The sequence below is a fragment of the Mercurialis annua genome, linkage group LG1-X (assembly GCF_937616625.2).
Source record: "Mercurialis annua linkage group LG1-X, ddMerAnnu1.2, whole genome shotgun sequence".
Taxonomy (NCBI): Eukaryota; Viridiplantae; Streptophyta; class Magnoliopsida; order Malpighiales; family Euphorbiaceae; genus Mercurialis; species Mercurialis annua.
This window is the reverse complement of record NC_065570.1, coordinates 42,528,081-42,550,475: the sequence shown is the minus strand read 5'-3', so window position 1 is coordinate 42,550,475 and position 22,395 is coordinate 42,528,081. Positions and strand designations below refer to the sequence as shown.

The window sequence follows — 22,395 nt, the reverse complement described above, 5'->3', positions numbered from 1 at the left end:
ATGAACTCTTGTCCTTGTAATTAAACTTTTACTTTTTATTACTGATAACCAACGGTGGTTCGTTCTAGTGATATCTTATTACTAGAGACGATAATCCTTGTCATTAAGCTTTTCTCATTCTTCGTTTAATATTGTAAACAATTTATTAGCTCGTACCTCTTAATCTTCTTTGTTTAGTCGTTGTCACGACTTGATCTTGATCTTTAATATCTCTTTTTATGGCGATGCTAGTGGCATCCGCATGCACTTACGATTTTTCTTTCTTGATTCTTTCCCTTTGTACAATATATTTAGTCATATCATCATTCCTTATTGAATGATGTGGACACTCAATTAACTCGTACTTCACTACTTACGTAGTCTCTTTCGTATGATTGTTGTCACTGTCTGATTGCCATTCATCGTGATGTTGGGAACTTAATCCTCTATCTATTATTCCTGATACCGCCCTAATAATATCAAAACTCCAGGCATCGCCTAAATGCTAGGCTCGCCCAACGAGTCTCCAAATCTCCCATCGCCCATGTCTGTCTCGGGCGGACTCATCCAGGTCTGCCATCTAGGCGACCTCATCCACTCTGTTCCCTGACACCCACTACCCGGGATAATCGGGAACGTGCCTTCACCATTATCAATAATCGTGGGACAAACCCACGATTTACCAGATAACAACCGCCTTAAACTCATTATAAAAGGAAGCCACCGAATGCTGAGAAGGGTAAGCACAAATCAGACTTAAATACTCTTACACTCATTTACCTACCAAAAAACCCTCTCTGACTTAAGCATCGGAGTGGCTTTCAGGCTGAGCAAGCCTGAGGTCCTTTGAGCTTATATTTGTTACTTGTGCAGGAAAAACAGTACGGGCGACCCTTTAAGATCGACCTGTATCATTTGGTGCGGTGAACGTGGAACTTATCAGTTTCGTCGTTCCTTTTAGATACTTTTTCAGAATTTTCTTTTTCAAGAATGGATCCCCTACGAGATAACACTCTACCAGCTACCAACAGAGAAGACAGGGAAACAGAACCACCGGCCCTAAATCTGTTCCCCCCAACCAGCGAAGAAGGAGAAACCAGCGACCCCCTGGCGATAAGACAGACGATACCTCCGATAGCCATAGCACCTGATGAAGAGCCAATCAACAACCAAGCAATGTTCAAGGCTTTCCTAGAAATCACCAGTCTACTTAAAGACATCAAACAGAGTATCTCGTTAAAGTCGCCAGAGCAGGGATCAGCGAAATCACCAGTACAGAAGTCAACGTCAACCATGGACAAGGGAAAAGAACCGATGCGAGAGGAAGGTGCCCCGGAAAATTCCGCAAAGAAACAAAACGCCCCCATAGTAATTCCAGACGAAGAACGTTGGATGGATGAACAACACACCCTCAAAGGCGGAGAAGAGCATCTGGAAGAAAAAGTCCGCCAAGTCATGAGCAGGCTTGGAATAAGATGTGAAGACGTAGACATCTCTCTTCGAAGTGACTCACCACTTGCAGATTTCATCATCTCTCACGAGTTCCCTACAAAGTTCAGATACCCTCCAAATTTGGAATCATACGATGGAACAGGCTGTCCCAAGAGCCATATTCACAAATTCCAAGCGGTGATCAATGTTCAGACAAACTTAGATCACGTACTATGCAAACTTTTTCCTACTACCTTAAAAGGTCTGGCGCAGGAATGGTATCAGAGTTTAAAGCCAGGATCAGTGCTGACGTTCAAACAATTCTCAGGACTTTTCCAGGCTAGATTCGTAGCATGCATCCCTCAAAAGAAGCTGTCCACAGACCTGCTGGCCATCATGCAATGGGAAGGAGAGACACTCAGGAAGTATGTAGAAAGATTCAATAAGGAGGCGATGCAGATAGAAGACCTGATCCAGGAGATCGCCTACACCGCATTACTCAATGGAACTACCAACTCCGACCTACGAAAGGAATTGTTGGCTAAATCACCAAAATCATTTACCACACTGATGACCATCGCACATACACAGATCAGAGTGGATGATGGCCAGAGAGAGATAGAGAATCGCCTCGGACGGGTAGAAGAACGAACGTTTGCAGAAAGAAGAAATGGGGACAGATCGCCCATAGGAAAGAGGTTCGGAGAAAAAGGCAACGACCATTTTAGAAATAAAAGAAAAAAAGACGAAGATAGGCGATATACGCCCCTGAACACGACCAGAACCAACATACTGTTTTGGGTAAAAGACAGCCGAGAGAAGGTCAGATGGCCGAGGAAGATGAACGCTGCATCAGCCAGCAAAAGAGACAACAGCAAATACTGTGAATTTCACAAAGACAACGGCCACACCACAGATGAATGCTGGCACCTGAAGGAGGAGATAGAGAAGCTGATAGAAAGGGGATCCCTTTCCCAGTTCGTAAAAAGGGACACCGAAGCCAGAGAGACGGAGTCAGAAAGAAAGAAAGAGCGGAAAGAAGAAACCGCCAGAAGACCCAGACCAGAGCCAGCAGGCGTGGTTAACGTAATAATGGGCGGATCGACCGGAGGAGACAGCAATACTACAAGAAAGAAAGCTGCAAGAACAGTCTACTCAGTTAGCCCAGGTGCACCAAATGCTAAGAAATTCAGAAGCGTATCTTTTTCGGAGGGCGATAGTCATGGCTTATCAGTCCCCCATGAGGACGCCCTAGTTGTCAAGGGGCGACTCAACAATTTCGAAGTATCTCGGATGCTTGTGGACACGGGAAGTTCGGTAAACATGATCACAATGGAGGTGTTCGGCAGAATTGGACTCAAGAAAGAAAATTTGACACATGTCTCTACTCCACTGGTGGGACTAGGAGGCAAATCTGTACAGGTGGAAGGATCACTGGAGATAAACATCCAACTGGGGGATGGAGAGATCTACAAAGAGATCCGAGCAGAATTCATGGTGGTCAATATGGACTTCGCATACAACGCAATTCTCGGAAGGCCACTTTTGCACGATACGTGCGCATCCATTTGCATGAGGTACCTACTAATGAAAATCCCAACCAGAGAAGGCGATGCTGAAGTCAGAGGATGCCAAAAGTCAGCCAGAGAAGCATACTTTACAGCTCTCAGGAAAGTACATATAACCTTGCCAGTACTAACAATGGAACCTCCAGAGAAGAAGGAAAGGGCGGAGCATTATGGGCGAACCGCGAAAATCGAATTATCCCCAGGAAAGGAGATAGAAGTTGGAGATGAGCTAGAAGAAGAAATCAAACGATCTCTGACAGAAAACCTCAGATCGTTTGGAGACTCCTTTGCCTGGACAACAGACGAATTGATCGGAGTAGACCCGGACGTCATATGTCATCGGTTAAACATAGCGACCGACGCAAAGGCAGTGATACAGAAGAAGAGAAGGCACTCACCCGAAAAACAACTCGCCATCGCAGAAGAGGTCGCCCGGTTAAAAGCAGCAAACGTGATCAAAGACGCCTATTACCCCAAGTGGGTAGCAAATGTGGTGATGGTAAAAAAGTCCAATGGCACTTACCGAATGTGTGTGGACTTCACAGATCTGAATAAAGCATGTCCCAAAGATAGTTTCCCGCTTCCACACATTGATCAGTTAGTAGACTCCACAGCAGGTCACGCCCTCTATACATTCCTAGATGCCAAGGCGGGATATCATCAGATACCCATGGCACCTGAGGACCAGGAGAAGACGGCCTTCATAACGGACCAGGGATTATTTTGTTACAAGATGATGCCCTTCGGTCTGAAGAACGCAGGAGCCACATATCAGCGGCTGGTGAACTCAATATTCAGAGATCAGATAGGAAAACACATGGAAGTTTATGTGGATGACATGATCATCAAAAGCATCCGAGCTGAAGACCACCCAACAGATGTGAAGATAGTCCTAGAGACGCTAAAGAGATACCAGCTAAAACTCAATCCGGAAAAGTGCGTATTCGGAGTACCGGCAGGCAAGTTCTTGGGATACATGGTCTCTCAGCGGGGTATTGAGGCTAACCCAGATAAAATCGAAGCGGTCTTAAAAATGACACCGCCACGGAGCATACATGAAGTCCAGAAGCTCAACGGCCGGATCACGGCTCTAGGTCGGTTCATGTCCTGCTCGGCAAAACGATGTCTGCCTTTCTTCAAAACCCTGAAACAGATCAAGAACTTCACATGGACAGCAGAATGCCAGCAGGCGTTTGAGGAATTGAAAAGCTTCCTATCCTCGCCCCCACTTTTGGCGAGACCAGATCCGGGCGACGTGTTATATTTATACATCTCTTGCTCTGACGAAACAATAGCAGGAGTATTGGTATCGGAAAAAGGAGGAGAACAATACCCGATCTACTACATTAGCAAAGTACTCAGAGATGCGGAGCTGAGATACCCAAAGTTGGAAAAGCTGGCGCTGTGCGTATACACCGCCACCATCAAGCTCCGACATTACTTCGAAGGACACCAAGTCATCGTACGAACCGACCAACCATTACGAAAAATCCTCCAGAAGGCAGAGACAAGTGGACGCATAGCGGAATGGGCCGTCAAAATAGGAAGCCTGGGCGTTATCTATGAAGCCCAAAAAGCACTGAAAGCTCAAGCACTAGCCGACTTCTTCGCAGAATTAACATTCAAAGAACCCATGGAGGACAAAACGACTCCCTGGGAGATACACGTCGATGGAGCAGTTTGCGGAGAAGGAGCGGGCATCGGAGTCGTGCTCAAAGGACCAGGAAGAATCCAAATGGAATACTCAGCAAGACTCGAATTTCCAGCTTCCAACAATGTTGCGGAATATGAGGCGCTGATAACAGGGTTGCAATTATGCGAAGAGCTCAATATCTCCGAAGTCCAGATCTACAGTGATTCACAACTGGTCGTGAACCAAGTCTCAGGGAACTTCGAAGTAAAGGAAGCTGCATTGAAGAAATACGCCAAGCAAGCCAAAACCTTCTTTGCCGATAATGGGCGATCCTGGTCGTTACAGCAAATACCCAGAGCAATGAATGGAAGATCAGACGAATTGGCAAAGTGGGCGGCAACAAAGAATTACGATTCGATGAGAAATATCCCTCATGAAATTAAACGACAGCCTAGCTTCCAAGGAGAAATCGAAGAAGGCGAAATGCTGATAGTGGAAGAAGAGGAAGAAAACTGGATGACTCCCCTCACAGCATACTTAGCTGATGGAACACTTCCGGAGGACAGAAAGGAAGCTAAAAGAATAGTGGTACTATCATCAAAGTTCGGAATATACAATGGCCAGCTGTACAAGCGGTCATTCACCCATCCCTGGCTAAAGTGTGTAAACAAAAGAGAAGGAGAGTACATCATGAGAGAACTACACGAAGGAACCTGCGGAGCACACGATGGAGCATCAACCCTGGTCAGGAAAGCCCTGCTACAAGGCTATTATTGGCCCTCGATGAAAGAACAAGCAACAACGCTGGTAAGAGGATGCTGGCCTTGCCAGCAACATGCTTTGATACCAAGAAAGCAAGCCTCAGAAATGAAACCCATCGGCAGTGCATGGTCGTTCGCCCAGTGGGGTATGGACATCCTGGGACCTCTCCCTTTGGCCACAGGACAACGGAAGTTCCTGGTAGTGGCAATCGACCACTTCACCAAGTGGATAGAGGCAGAACCACTGGCAAAAATCACCCAGCAACGCATAACTAACTTTTTCTTTAGATCTATCTTGTGCAGGTTTGGAATACCGAAGGTGCTAATCACAGACAACGGAAAGCAGTTCGACTCAGCAAAGTTTAGGAAGTTTTGTGCCGAGTATCAGATCGACCTAAGGTTCACTTCGGTTTACCATCCACAATCAAATGGGCAAACCAAAGTGGCTAACAGAATCCTACTGGCCGGACTAAAAAGAAGACTAGACGAGTACAAAGGAAGATGGGTAGAAGAACTCTACAGCGTCCTATGGAACTACCGTACCACCCCTAGAGAATCAACGGGCGAAACTCCATTAGCCCTAGCCTATGGAACGGAGGCTGTAATTCCTGTAGAGATCGGCGCACCCACGCCAAGGACAGAAGACAACCAACTAAACTTAGTTGAAAATGAAGTAGAGCTCAGGAACAATCTGGACCTCTTGGACGAAAAGATCAACAGATCAGATATCAGGATGGAAGCCTACAGACAGAAAATGGCAAGACATTTCAACAGCCATGTGAAAAAAAGAAAGTTCGAATTAGGCGACCTCGTCATGAGAAAGACCGAAGTTATGAAGGGAGCAGCAGGGACCGGAAAGCTGCAACCAAATTGGGAAGGACCTTACACCATCAGCAAGGTCATTAAAGAAGGAACATTCAAACTCACCAACTCCATGGGAATAACCATACCCAGAGCATGGAACGCCAACAACTTAAGGAAAATTTAGCAACAGTGCTTCACCTCTCAGCATGATTAGTCATTTAGTATGTATGCATTTAAATTCCTCCAAGTGATATTCCATCACAGCATTGTATTTCAAATTCCTCCAAGTGATATTTCATCACAGTACTACATTTTAATTCCTTCAAGTGATTGTTTCGATCACAGTATTGTATTCACAGTTCTACAAAGTATATATTAATTTACCCTTGCTTGGACAAGGAAATTTCACAGATATTATCTTATCACTAAGAATTATTGTTTAACCAAAATATTTCCAAAAAAGGGGGAACTGACGAGTTCATCCCCACAAAGGAAACAATAAATACATGCGATCTAAGCAAACATCGCCCAATAAAAATGCAAAAAGAGCAGAATAAAGAAATATGTATATATTAAAAGAGGGTAAAATACGCCCTCCAAAAAAAATTACAAGGACAAAATAAAAAAAGAGAAAGGAAAATTCTTCCTATACAAAAACTAAAGGGAGAAAGAGGAATCTAAAGCTTGATCTCTGGCTCAACCTTCTCCGGGGCAGCCTCTTTGTTCCCCTCCAAAATATTTGGGACAGATAGCCCCTCCTGCGAACCCCGCCTGGCTGAAGAAGAAGCATCAACATGAATGTTGCCAGAACGGGTGGGAGAAGGGACATCGGCAAGACTAAGAGGATCGGACCCTGGAAGGATAGACTCCAGATCAGAAGGCCGATCCAATAAGTCCAGAGCAGCAAAAGGCCGCTCCGAAGATATAAGCAAGCCGAAGTCCTTCTCCTCAGGACTACCCCCCAAACCAGGTACATGTGGCCCCTCGCCAACCTTGACAGAATCACTGGCCGCTGGGACAGACTGTTCGGCAACCTCAGCAGCATTCTCACCCTTCTCAGGCTTGATAGAGACAAACAAGTCTTGGGGAGAATCTGGCTCACTCTCACTGTTAACCCCCTCGGGAAAGCCATATAAGAATTCAACGTCCCCATCAGGATGACGCTCCAAATAGGTACCCACGATGGCTTCAGTGAAGTCAGTCAGATCATTGGCTAGCTGGGCGGTGTTACGGCGACGCCTCTCCTTCTCACGAATCAGCCTGCCCCGCTTCAAATAAAGCCTCTTCTCAGCAACAGAGACTTTTCCGTTAAGGGCCGTGACGGTGGTGTCGAACTCCTTCTTGAGATCGTCATAATCAGTACTTTTCAACACCACCTCTGCTGCCAGATTTTTATTTTCCTTCTTAAGGCGGGCGACCTCCTCAGACAGCACACGCTGCTGCTTCACAGCACTCTCCCTCTCTCTGGATAACCTATCCACATCAGCACGAAGAGAGTCCAGCTTCTGAGTGCACCCGCCATGTTCGCTGCGAAGGGAGTCATACTTTCCCTTCAGAAGTTTGTACTCCGTCTTTATCTTCACATGCATCTCATCGTTGTTTAGACGGTTGGAGCGATATTGACGGATGGCATAGGCAACCTAAACATAAAATAAAGCTGAGTTAGAAAATAACCATAACAGGAGGAAAAAGGCGAATTAAAAGGTTAGAAAATAATCACCTTTTCCAGGTTAGAGAAACAATCGTCCATCAGTACGTTGTCCGGCCTCTTCAAATAGTAATCAACATCCGAAGGGCAGCAGGAACCCCGGAAGATGTCGTGGGCAACGGCAGGACAACGCACAGTAGCATCGACCCCATACTTCTGAAGGAGCAGGTCGACCTGAGTCACCATTACATCCCTCCTGGGCCTTTTCATAGAGGGTCCTTCCCCCTCAGCATCTTCACCCCCTGAAGAAGGAGCTCGCCTTTTGCTGCCGGTCGAAGCAGCCGGGGCAGTTTGGGGGGCCAAAGGAAGGGACCTGGAATGCTTCTCCTTCGCAGGAACCTCCATCTTATCCTTCCCCTTCCCGGTGTAAGAGGGAACAGCAGGAGGAGGAGGGCTTGTGACAGGTTCCTTTATCTGGAAGCCTGGCAGCACCACCCTAAGAGTGGGAGCAGATTCATCACCCTTCTGAGAAGAAGGTGGTTTGCCTCCAGCCGAGGAAGGAACATCGCCTCCTTTCTTGGCAGGCGCCTTCTTAGCCTCAGAAATCGGCTTGGGAATAGCTTGGGGAAGGGCCTCCCTCTCTCGAGCCTCCCGGCGAGCTTTCCTATCCTCCATGACCTTCTGCTGAAGTTCCTTGAAGTTCGGCACTGAAAAGTCAAAGTAAACAAAATTCAGAAAACGCTTCACAAAAATTAAAGGAAATAAAAGCTTCATGGTACAAACAAGGTACCAGAAGGACTAAGAGGCATAGAAGAAATATTAAGAGGGGAAGAAAGAAGTGGTTCGCCCATGTCGGGGAACTCGTCTCCATTATCAGGCGATGTCTCCCTCCTATCCTCACTCTTCTTCCTCTTCCCCCTTTTTCCACCCTGCACTCTCTTATTTCTCTTGGAGGCAACACTTTGGTCCCAGCCAAAGTAGGAATCTATCAGATTCACTACGTGCACCTTAGCGCCACCTCGAAGCAGACGCAACGTCTCTTTATCAACCTCGCTCAGGTTCGCCTTTTCCAACTTTAGGGGCCCTTCCACAAAAACATTCGGAATGGAACCCCAACCCCCTTCCTTCTTCGCGATGACAAAGAAACCTTTCCACCGCTTCAAAGAATTGGGAAGGCCAGTGAAGGGAGATCTTCCGGGTTGCAAGTAGAAGAACTCATCGCTTTTCTTCCTCCCCAAAGAATAGATCGCCCTAACAATCTCGTAGCCCACCTGTCTCTTCAGTTGGAGTCCACGAATAAAAACTCCTGTCAAGTGACGGTGGGCGTTAGGATGGAGTTGACCTAAGGGGATCTTGAAATTATCGAACACTTCTTGGGTGAAGAGATCGAGTGGTAGCCTTAAACCCGCCTCAAAATCTTCAACAAAAAGCAACTGTTCATCATCCTTTAAGACCTGGCTAACAGCCGAACCCTCAGAAGGAATCCGAAGGCCAATGAAAGGGGGAATTTCGTACCTCGCCCTAATCCATACAAGGGCTTCTTGACCCAGATCGATGGTCCACTCAGACAAGGGTTTTTTCTTACTAGAAGATGTCCCAGAGGAGACTTTACGTCTTTTAAAAACAAAATCCTCCTCGTCTCCTTCGTCATCACCCAGTTCACCATCTCCGCCCTCATCTCCACCAGCATCCTCAAGGGGAGCCTCGCCCTCTGGCCCTCTGTCATCAACACCCTCCTCACTATCAGGGATCACCTTCTGAGACAACCCTTCCTCGTCAGATGACAACTCAACGAGGGTGGCAAGAGGAGCAGGGTAAGTAGGGTCACTGGCAGAACTCTCAGAAGAAGAGGAAGAAGAAGGGGAAGACACTGAAATCCTTAATGTAGACATCCTAAAAATATACTATCTGAAGGCAAACAAGAAGAAGGAAACAAGAAGACAAACAAAAATAGCTAAGGCACTTACTGATTAAAAGAGAAAGTCTGGTGCTATGTAACTCGAAGAAAACCTGGCTGGAGAAATACGTCAACAGAAATAGAGAATCAGAGAGAAAAATTAATAGAGAATCAGAGAGAAAAATTAATAGAGAATCAGAGAGAAAAATTAAGAGTAAAAAACTTTTAATTAAAGAATAAGTACCTCTTTTATACGCCAAGTTAGACACTCGAATGCCTGACAGCAGGAAACTCCTCGAAATAATCAATGGAAAACCAAAAGTCGCGTTCTTTTATAGTCAAAAAACGCTTCAGATTCGTAACCGTTGAAGGAAACGTTTGAAATTCGAATTGTTTCGAAAATTTCGGAAATTCAAATTTTGAAAATTGGCGCTTCAAGTCTTTGACTTAGCAAGATTATAAGGGGGGGACATCTGATACCGCCCTAATAATATCAAAACTCCAGGCATCGCCTAAATGCTAGGCTCGCCCAACGAGTCTCCAAATCTCCCATCGCCCATGTCTGTCTCGGGCGGACTCATCCAGGTCTGCCATCTAGGCGACCTCATCCACTCTGTTCCCTGACACCCACTACCTGGGATAATCGGGAACGTGCCTTCACCATTATCAATAATCGTGGGACAAACCCACGATTTACCAGATAACAACCGCCTTAAACTCATTATAAAAGGAAGCCACCGAATGCTGAGAAGGGTAAGCACAAATCAGACTTAAATACTCTTACACTCATTTACCTACCAAAAAACCCTCTCTGACTTAAGCATCGGAGTGGCTTTCAGGCTGAGCAAGCCTGAGGTCCTTTGAGCTTATATTTGTTACTTGTGCAGGAAAAACAGTACGGGCGACCCTTTAAGATCGACCTGTATCAATTCCCCTATGTCTTATCGTTCCACTTATAATCGCACCGAATTTTATTCTTCACTATCATCGCTCATCATGGTCATCCATGAGGTGAATCCTCATGGCGTATCCTAATAAGGTCTTTGTTTTCCTTGTAGGGGCTTACTTGGCTTATCTCTTGCATTTTCGTGTCTCATATACTCCTTCATTGGTTGAATATCCGTTGACTTACTTCCTGTTTCTTAGTACCATGCACTATTCTTTGAACTCGTTGTCTCCTCTTATTTCCAATTCATCGGGTTTAGCCTGCGAGTTTACAACTAAATAGAATCGTTACACTTAATGTTGGATCTTATCGTAATGAGACAACGTTTAACCAATCCTTATACTTATACTTCTTATGTGAGGGTCTTAATCTTCTTCCAATTTTACACACACACACACACACACTAGGATGTCCTCTGGTGACGTCGTTACTTATTCTATGCTTCACTTTCTTCTTCCTATATAACTTATCTTGCGATATGTTCAATGCACTCCATTTACTCATTCACGATAAGGTTTCTTAATCTTTTCAACTTTTGTCGTCGCGTGTTGCTTTTGGTAGTGTTGTCACTATCACCTTGATCGCGCATCGCGCATCGCATATATTTTCATTGATCTTCAAATTCATTAATTAATTTTCTTATCTATTCAAATTTATCTCTGTATCCGTGCCTTGCTCATCCTTATCGCGAGCATAAACATCTTATAGTCTTAACGACAATATTGATCCTGATCAATTACTATATTCAAATCCTTATTGCTACATTTGGCATTTTACAATATATTTACCTCATTCTTTGTTGACATTACTTTGCCTTTTTTTGGAGTTCTCGCTATTTGCCTCGTCGTGATTCATCTTTTGAAACTCTAATATTTAACTTTAGTACTAACCCTTAGGTTATACTTGTCTTTAATTTCTTACTCATCTTCTTATATCATCTCAACTATGCTCTTCTCTCCTTTATCGTCTTCTCGACATTGATCGTCTTTCGATCTTCAAAGATACTTTTAGCATTCATCATCGTAATCCAACTATCTTCACCTATATCCTTTTACAATTACTCGATCTTAGTTTGGCTCTTAGTTTCCAATTGACTCCGTTTACCGTCACGTAGCCTTATGTTTACCTTTCATTACTATCTATAATCTTACTATCCTCAATCTCGCTATTTCTACTCGTTACTCTTTTATTCTTATCCATAATGTAAATACATTTCTTCACGTTTCTTCTTTGACTTTTTGTTCTTAGTCAACCAATAGGATTAATAGCCTAAGTGCTATAATCCGATGGCACTCTTCTTGCGTTCCATATCCATGCTCCTATCGTGCTTCTCGATCATCTTCTATTACGTTCTTGGTATTTCTCTTCATCGTCTCTTGCACCTCTTGTACTCTTTGCCTTTGCACTCATAATATCGATTATCGGTAGAGAGTTGTAGTTTACTTCGTCTAAATTTCTCAACGTGGTACGTTCTTAATCGTGTGCATATCATCTTATAGTATCCTTACTGACATCTTAACTATCAGTCAAGCCGATCCTATTATTCGTATCATCTTTATTCCTTTCGGTCTATATGTGTCTATGACTACATAGAGTTCGACTCATTTAATCTTCTTGTTAACTCTCCACGTGATTTTCTTTTTTTCTCTCCTTGATCACTCTTATCGAGTTTTATATGACATATGCAGGTTACTCGTGCTTTCTTGATACTTATTAATATCCTTAATCCACCTTTTAAAACTTATCTTCTATTTCGATTTATGCGATATTGCTTCCTTTTGTATGTCTCAACTCCAATATTGAGTCTCTTCTTTACATTCTTTCGAATACTCTGATATACAAAACTTTAATCATATGTCGGATACGTTTATTACTATAAAACGCATCTTAGCCGTGCACATATTGTTTCTACGTCTTCATTCAGGGATCGCTATTAATCTCCCATATTGATCGCATTATACTTATCATAACACAAACAAACAAACGACTTGGATCAGACAGAATTCAACTCTATTGCTGCAGTAGTTCCTAGATCACTTAACTGACAAAACACATATTAGCAGAGGTAACTGGACCAACTGTTCTGATACCAACTTTGTCACCACCCAAATTATTGATTCGCGACCGGCGCTAGAGAATGGGAGTGGTAGCTCCAAATCCCGTAGCAAGCCTAGAATTACTATAAATTTTTTGTAAATAAAATATATTATTTTATATAAAATGTCTTTAGAAAATGTCTTTAGATAATATAATTTCAAATATTAAAATTTTTGTATTTCTTTTCTGAAAACGTTTGCGAAACTATTCGTAGAAACCAGGGTCTTAAAAAGCGATATCCAATATCCAACACCGCCCTGTTTCCAGTCATAATCACAACCAATTCCACTCACGACAATTGGTACAAGATTCAAACGGATAAAACATTATCTCTATAAACAATTTACTTATAAAACCATATTAGAGTTTACATATAAATATATACCGTTTGAATTCAAAACATTACCCTTATACCGACACCTATTGTGTACTACAGCTCTAGGAACTTGTACTTTGTGCAAGTCAAAAGACTTTCAACACAAAGGAGATGGTTTGTCTGATCCGACTCTGATTACCTGAAAAACATCAAAGTGAGGGGGTCAGTATTTTGGAAAATATTGAGTTAGTTTGCATATTACTAATGGTATTATAAAAAGAATATAACATCGCATGATCAAAACATATATAAGCCAGTACATAATATAAGAGAATAATATTACGTTCTCAAGCGTTAAATCCGATTGAAACCTTGATCTTAATCTCCTAACTCATCTTACTGTACTGTGTTCATATCGACTCGTCTCATATAGAATCATTTCAATCCAAATGGTCCGGTCCCGAGATAATTCAACCGAGTTCAACCGCGACCAATCACTTAATCCCAAGTCGTGGGTCCCGAAATAATTCAACCGAGTTCAACTCACTAGATACGGGTACCGGGATAATTCCACCGAGTTCAACCTCGTATCTCTTATTCATATTCTATCTTTCATATTCATAGCATGCGCATGCGTGTCATTAATAACAATCTAGACACGCTAGACTGACTCAAATATTGGTGATCACACAACCTATTGACACCCAATAGGTAGTTAGTTCTTTCGGATCACACACTAGATACTTATATTCAAACAATCGATAAAACTATCTATCGTATATTCAAATCATATAAATGCGATGTATTTGATAATAACATCCATAATATATGAAATTAGCTTATAATAATACGCAAAAGTAAAATGCAACTCACAGAAACCGCAATCCAAAAATTGTAATATCATCATTCGATAACGTAGTTTCCACGCGTCGTTTGATCTCGTTGCTATTCCAGCTCGTCGGCCTGGTAGCTTGTCGGCACATCAGTTACTTATTCGAATTACTTGTACGTTTAATTTATAAATGTAGACTTAGTACTAAAACCCTAAGTTATGAACTTAGGTTAACACGATCTTATTCCAAATACGACTCTTAACTTTGATAACCTCTTAATCGTATTCTTAGCTTGGTCAATACTATTCCTTGTATTTAACTGATCATATCAACTTCCCTTAACATTTTTACTTCGAATAGTCACTTAACATATCGAGCTTAACTCTTAGTTTAAGACTTTCGGGGTCCGTGATTCATATTTAAGGTCCAACGCTCTAAAAATCGGAAATCTGAGTTGAATAGGGGCAAAAATGCTCGTTTGGTTCCTCGAGCCAGCTGTGCGGGCGCACAGGAGGCACTGTGCGTCCGCACAGTACACGTACAAAACATCCTTTCACACAATACCCGCATGTTAGTTTTTCCAAAAACACCTAAACCGACCTAATTATTTGTTACTAATCATAAATAAAGTTTTCCTTAATTCAATTTGGTCGGTCGAGTAATCGATAAATACTTTAATCAACTTGTATACGTATTACTTATACCAATAAATAATACAATCTAAAAATTAATATCTTTCCGTCAAAAATATTTTGATTTATAATTTTCGAGAATTAACTGGTTAATTACCAATTTGGGGCTTGAACTTTATTTTCTTAACATTTTTCTTAGCACTTCCTTTAGTCCCAATTCTTATCCTTTATTTGAATTCTAATGTCAATCTTTACATATTAACCGTTTCAAAACCGACCTATTAGGATCTTAATTCCTTTAATTCTCCTAATAATTTCTTCATTACCGACACTTCGTTGGTTCAAATCTCGACATGTGGTGCAATTGGCGATGTCAAATTTTTGGGGTATTACAGCCTAACTTGAATGGTTAAGACGTCTCTAAATGCATCGAGAGGTTGTGGGTTCGAAACACACCTCCGTAACTAATAACTAACAATTGAAACTATAAAAAGTAGATTACCATCTTTGACAAAAAAAACTTTTAATGTTTCTATGGCAAAACTACAAACCCACAACAACAACTACAATTTGAATTTTACAATAAATAACTCACAACCAACAATCAATTTAGATTTTCACATATATTTTTAAAGGGTTAATTCCTAAAAAAATCACGAACTTTACACGAAGTTTCATTTTAATCATGACCTTTAAAAGTTGCCATTTAAAGGCACGAACTTTCATTTTGTTTCAAATCTATCATTTCAGTGTATTTTTGTTGACTAAATTCTTCAATAAACCATTAATGAAAAACCTAAATTATAAATCGACATTAAATCTTATTATCTTTTAGTTAGAGTATATAGGATTAGGAATTTTTGGTTCGATAAAATACACCGGATTTTACTTTGGCGATAGATTTGAAACAAAATGAAAGTTCGTGCCTTTAAATGACAACTTTTAAAGTTCATGATTAAAATGAAACTTCGTGTAAAGTTCGTGATTTTTTTAGGAATTAACCCTTTTTGAAAGTTTCTTGAAAGATTTAAGTATTAGAGTTGTGAAACTAATAACAAATGATATATAACAATCAATCTTTCCATTCCTTTTGTGTGTGAGCAAAAAATTTAGCAAATCAACTTTGCTCTTTGGAGGATTATTAACTGTTTCGTGCAAGTGAAGTGAGGGGTTTGCCTCTACAAATAATTATTTAGACAATCTCTATGATGTTTTTAGTACGTGGAAATATTTCATTGGAATGTCATATATACTAGTTGCAATGTCGATTATTTTAAGGTTCGCGCTCTCCTGCTAAGCTTTCCCCTCACAAGTGGTTTATAGGCTTGTATCTCGAGTGGACCAGTGTACTTTCGCCCACGTGAAGTTGAAAGTTTGCACTCGCGAATTCAAGCATTGCAAGTCTTGACATGGAGATGCAACTTTTAGTGTTGTGTGTCTTGTCATTTTCTTCGCGACCTTTGATTGATTTTCCAATAGTCTTAGGTTTTCACTTGCGAATGAAGGTTCACACCGTCAAACTCTTTTCTTGCAATATAAACTTTTTAACCCTCGTGAAGTTGTCGTAACGGCTAAATTTTGTTAGACTTCTTGCTCCCGATCTACATAGTTTGACCCCATATATTTCTGTTATAAATGATGAATTAGAATTCTTGAGGCCAAATAATCAAAAAAGGTCAAACCTTTGAAGAAAGTTTCACAAAAGTCCAAACTTTTCAATTTCATCCAATTTGTCTTGAAACGAATGATTTCATTTCAATAATGTTCAACCTTAAATTGACAATCAATTTTACATATGTGCTACGTGGTATTGACGAGGCATGCCACACATATGCCACCATGGGAATTGATATGTGAACAGTGCAAATGAGTTTAATTTTTCTCAAAGGTTTGGCTTTTTATTTTTGGGCTAATGTCATAAAAATTCATCAACTTTACACGTTTTTTCATTTTAATCACGTAGTTTAAATTTTCTCATTTTCATGCACGAACTACCACTTTTTATCAAATTCATGAACGATGCTGAGGTGTCACAACTCCATTGGTGTAATTTAATGAGGTGGAGGTCATTTTACACCAGTGAATGAGTGTCATCTCAGCACCGTGCATGAATTTAGGAAAAAGTGGTAGTTCGTGCATGCAAATGAGAAAATTTAAAGTGCATGATTTAAAGTGCATGATTAAAATGAGAAAACGTGTAAAAATTCGTGATTTTTTTTGACATTAACCCTTTATTTTTTGGGTATTTGGCCTTTTTATTAGAGTTTTACTTTTGATCATTTAAGTGTTCCGTAATATTTCTACATATTTAGAAAAGATACTAGAACATTTTTTTTATTTTTAAAGTTAAAATTAAAGAAAAATTAAATGCAAAAGTTCAACGTTATCCCTCTTTTTAATTTTAATAATCAATTCAAAATAACAGTTAAAATTGAAGTTAGGGTCCAAATATTAATTTTAGCTCCCTCTCAATTTAAGTACATGGGTGGAAGGATACATCAAAGTCTTCAAAAGTTAAAATTAGATTTAAACTTACTTAGCCCGACAAATTTTTTAATGACTCTTGAATTAAAATTATTGACTTTTTGCTAGAGTCTTATTTTTAGTCCCTTAAATATTTCATAATATTATATATACTTAAAAAAAATAGAATAAATTTTATTGATGATCAAAGTTAAATTTAAAGAGAAATAAATGACAAATATCCAACAGATAGTTCAGCCAGTGTATTTTTTTAACTTTTGTAAATATGTAATTTTTGGATATTAGCTCTTAAAAGTAATTTTTTAAAGTCTAAAATTAAATTTATTTCAATTTTCATTAATCTTACCACTTCTAACTGTATTTTAAATTTGTGTTAAAATTAACTTGCGCATAAAAATAAGGAATCATTTATATAATATTTTACTTTTATAAAATAATTATAACATTTTAAATTATCTTTTCATAATTTCCTTTGCTACCTCCTTTAATAATTTAGTTAAAATGACTATTATTTTAATTAGGGCTTTCTTTCTATTTGCTTTCATTTTTTCTTATTTCTATCAAACACACAACATTTCTTCTCTCTTTTCAATTTTTTTTTCTCTTCTTCTCAGCTTCGCGGGCACAAGTAATCGTCTCTTAAATTTTCTAGCACAAAAAATGGACATTTTTTGATGTTTTTCTCGTCGTTGTCTTTCTTTCGATGGTTTTCATGACGCCGTCTTTCTTCCGCTGGTTTTCTCGACGTCGTCTTTCTTCCGCTGATTTTCTCGACGTCGTTTTTAGATTTTTTGTGATTGTTTGATTTTTTTAGGTTTTTATAGGTTTTTTTAGATTTTTTGTACACGGATTATTATAGATTTATTGTTCTCTTATTAATATAATTATTCTTTTGTTCATATAATTATTCTCTTGTACATATAATTGTTCTCTTGTTTTGATTCTACTGATTCCGTACACAACGAATTGATTTATATTTTTATAGTATTTTTGCTACTGATTTTGTTGGTGTTTTTAAGGTGCCTTTATGGTGCTTTTACACTAAAAAACAACACAATACTCCATAAATACATTAAAAAATTACTATAAAAACACTATAAAAACACCTCCATAAATACAAAAAAATATAAAAAATTATAAAAGAAAAATATAAAAATGTGAAAAGGTAAAAAAATATATTTTTGAAATTAAAAAAGTAAATAAGATAATTTTGATAAATAAAAAAGATATGAGATAAATCGGGGCCCAAAATTTGGATAGCTTGGTAAATAAGTTTAAAAACAAAATAGTGTGAGAAGTTTTTTCTAAAAATAATAAAACAATATTATGTTTAGCATCAATAAATTAAAATGGCAAGTATAATAGAAATTGCTTCATCTTAATCTTAGTGTTATAAAATTGTGTCTCATGCCAACTTAATTATTTATATAGCAGAATTTTAATTTTAATTATATAACGTATTCCACTCCATGGTTGGTAATAATTTGAATGTGAGTTACTGAACGAAGGATTAAATCACCCTCTCATAGTATAAAATGCTTCTTCATTAGGAATTAAATGGTCCTCAAAACTTAAAATAATTAATGATAAAACCCTAGCCGTCTTTCTCTTTTAAGAAACCTCTCAAACCCTAATAAATTTTCTTCTTCTTGTTTATTTGAAAGGTGGTATTTGGCGGTTTTTGCCCAAAAGTTACCTACCAAATCTCTCAAATTCAGTTTTTTTTTTCCAGTATTTTCATTGTTTTTATCCTTAGTTTTGAATAAAAATTTCTTTCTTGGTCAATTTTGGTCTAGATCTGTAAATTATTTTCTATCCTAATATCTTATTTGGGATTAGATATGATTTAATCGAAATATAGAGTAGTTTTTTTTTCATCTTTGGAGATGAAATATTTTTTTGCGGTGCAAACGACTTGAATCTATGAAACAATTAGAGCCAACATCTTACGACGGATTTCACCAAATATAGATATATTTTGCGCTAATATCAATGATATCTTTAATCTTCAAGAGAAAAGATATATCACATAAGATGTCATCGGAAACTTTAACGATCAAATTATAGCTACTAGTTATAGCAATCGTGCGATTAAAGTTAGTATTATCATAGCAAGTGAAGCTAATTTAATTCCCTTTATTTTAAAGGTTGTAATGGATGTCTTAACAACAATTTTTTACTTTGTAATATAATCAGTTTGATAGCACATGACTACTTTAACTTAATTGAGATGCATAAATATTGTTTTAATTATCATATAAAATCTCATGTAGTAGTATCTGACTATTTTAATTTATCTAATTGGTTGGGGCATGTCCCGTCGATTATCAAATTTTATATACTGGCTGATCAATCCGCTTTTAATTAATAGAACATTTTATTTCAAAAAACAAAAATCACCTGCTCAACTTAGCATGAAGTATCAATAAAGTCAATTGTAAAAAAATTAGATAAAAAACCTTAAATTTTTGGCAAAACTGTTTCAACTGATAAAACAATAGAATGGTTATCTAATTGAAAAATTAATCTGAATTAATCTGAAACTCATAATTAATCATAAACCTAAGGTTTCGCTTGGTTGGAGAAAAATTCATTAAGAAAGTATAACTTTTCGATTTTTTTTTTATTTGGTTCATTTTTGCTATTATATTTCTCGGGAAGTTGAGGAGTTGACTTCCCTTTAACTACGAAAATGATTTTTCTAGAATAACCTAGATAAATTCGACTTCCCTATTTAAATTGATTAAAATATAATTATATCTTTCTATAAAATTAGCTAAGTTAGTTATTAAGAATAATATTGTCTTCAAATTTTAATTAATTAAATATAAAATGCAACTTAGCAGTATTAAGTAAACCAAAAAATAAGATTGATTTTTTCTACCCTAACTGTCTCGGCAATTAAATTTTTAGAAAATATACATTTTGGGAGTTATACATTTTTAAATCAAGTGAGGCCTAAATAAACATAATCCATCTAAATTTCATTACCGCCGCCACCACCTAAACTTCACCACTGTCGGAAGGGACGGAGTGCACAACAGAGGTGAAGTGCGGACGACATTCTCTACTGATTTGGTATTTGAATAGTTTTGTACATTAGAATAAAATCTCTATCATTCTTTTATAATATTTAAAAATTAGTGAAGAAGCCCGATTAGGGCACAAAGTGAAAAAAGTTAAATTAATTGTAACATTCTAATTTGTTAATGATGCACGAGAATTCAGATTAAGAAGAGATAGTTATGATTATTCCAAAATTTAAATTAATTTAGTTGTTAATTTTTTATCATGGCTATTTTTATTAGTTTTTCTATAGAGTAAAAAGTATAATACTATTAGAATTAATATTTTTTATTCTTTCATGACCAAATTTAATCTTATAATTATACAAGTTATATCACTAGTTACACCTAATTCTGCAAATCACCAACCGCCGGCCCCATTAATGGCGGTCGTTGATGAACATATGTACCGTTGTTCGTCTATTTGAACTCAAAACATCTATTCGTCTGTTGTGCACAATGAAGGGTTGTAAAAGCCAGAGGTGGCGTTATGGACGGTAGAAGCAGGTTGTGCTGTGGATAGAAGTAAAAGAAAGTAGAAAATAAAGAAAATGTAAATGAATTCCTAAATTTTTATTTAAAATTAACATTGAAATTTAAACTATTAAAAACAAAGAAAGAATTTATATTTAAAAAGCATTAAGTGTCAATTTAAGGAACAAAATAAATAGGCTAGTCTTTCGAAAATCCTCCCACCTTTAATTCACAATTCAGTTGCATATTAACCTTGCAAACTCAACAATTTTGTCCAAATTTTCACTTTTCGTTTTCAATCACACCCTCAAAATACTAAATTAACCTCTTTTCACTTGAAAAAAGTTCAAATAAATACTTTATTTTTAACACATATTCTAAATAGTTCTCAATATTAAAATTTCAACAATAAAACTATCTTTCCTAAAAAAAATTTTAAAAATTAATAAATATCACATCCATTATTATTCAACCTTACCATCTTGATTCTGCAAAATTTATTAAATTAAATTATTTAACAAAAAATTCAGCAACTTTCTAACAAAAAAATCGTGGAGTGTTTTGAACAGCCCAGATCTGAGCTGCTTTTCTTAAGGAAGAATAGCGGTCTATTCTTCCTTGTGAAGAACAAGCCTAATGTTTATATTTGTGAAAAATAGATGGAAAAGACTGCCAGAATTTTTTTTCGACGGTCGGTTCGTGGTGGTAAGTTTCTAAAATTATTTACAAGATATTTTGATTCGGTTTAAAATCGGAGGACACAATTTTTTTTCAATTAAATTTAAAATTAAATTTAAAATAATATAAAATATAATTAAATTAATTTTACGGAATAAAGGCGGTGAGATATGTTTCGATTTAAAATTTAAAATTAATTTATATTTCAAAAAATTATTTATATTTTTTCAATTATTTTAAAATATTTTAATTGATTTATATTTAATGTGAAATCTTTTAACTTTAATAATTTTAGAAAAGATGATTTTTTTGTTTAAATTTTTATATTGAATAATATTTAGAATATTTGTTGAAATATAAAATATTAATTTGAACTTTTCCTAGTAAAAAGAGGTCAATTTAATATTTTAAGGGTGCAATTGAAAACGAAAAGTGGATATTGGACAAAACCGATGATTTTATAAGATCAGGATGCAACTGAATTGGGAGTTAAAGGTGAAAAGTTTTTAAATGAATTACCTAACTAAATAATAAGGATCATTTTAAATTGTTTGCTATAGTTGGGGGGGGGGGGAGGGGGGGGGCGCAACTGGAGGAGAGATTTTTTGAGCAATTTAGCCAATTAGGCTTAAAAAAAAGTAAATTATGTTGAGATTCATTAACAGTTTAATATTTTTTGTTTTAAAAATTTACTTAATGATCTCTCAGTTTTAATTTCATTAACTAAGAGATCCTTCCGTTAATTTGAGGGATTAAATCTTTTAATGGGACTAAAATTAAGAGATCAAATCATTTAAAAGTGAGATACCAAATTATTTGAGAAATTAAAAGTGAGGAATCAAGCCATTCACAAAATGAAAGGTACGTTACCAAATCGTTTGAAAGTAATGTTCGAAATTAATGGAGGGGCCTAATAGTTAACGGAATTGAAACTGAGGGACCATTAAGTAGAGTTTTAAAATAATAAATACCAAACAATTAATTATGATTTACCTCAGAAACCTCAAAGTAATTTGCTTTTAAAATAATTGAATTTGTTTTAAAATATTCTTTTTTAATATATCATGCCAAATAGAGGGGCAAACTGATCCTTTGTCCATAACTGAAATGATTGAGAAGTGAAATTGAAGCAAACATGTTCAACATGAG

At 37.7% G+C, this 22,395-nt stretch overlaps 1 protein-coding gene across 1 annotated transcript; it reads left to right on the top strand.

The window, feature by feature from the left end:
* The first annotated feature begins 969 nt into the window (after positions 1–969).
* LOC126670124 (uncharacterized) lies at positions 970–6,360 on the top strand. Its single transcript, XM_050363792.1, has 2 exons — positions 970–5,619; positions 5,719–6,360. Exons 1-2 carry the CDS (start codon positions 970–972, stop codon positions 6,358–6,360), a joined length of 5,292 nt encoding a protein of 1,763 aa, XP_050219749.1.
* The last annotated feature ends 16,035 nt before the right edge of the window (positions 6,361–22,395 follow it).

Bases quoted from the DNA above. Each gene is read 5' to 3' on its own strand.
- LOC126670124 (XM_050363792.1), top strand. From the start codon at position 970: ATGGATCCCCTACGAGATAACACTCTACCAGCTACCAACAGAGAAGAC. The intron at 5,620-5,718 runs GCAAAAATCACC...AACGGAAAGCAG, and splicing joins GGATAGAGGCAGAACCACTG to TTCGACTCAGCAAAGTTTAG.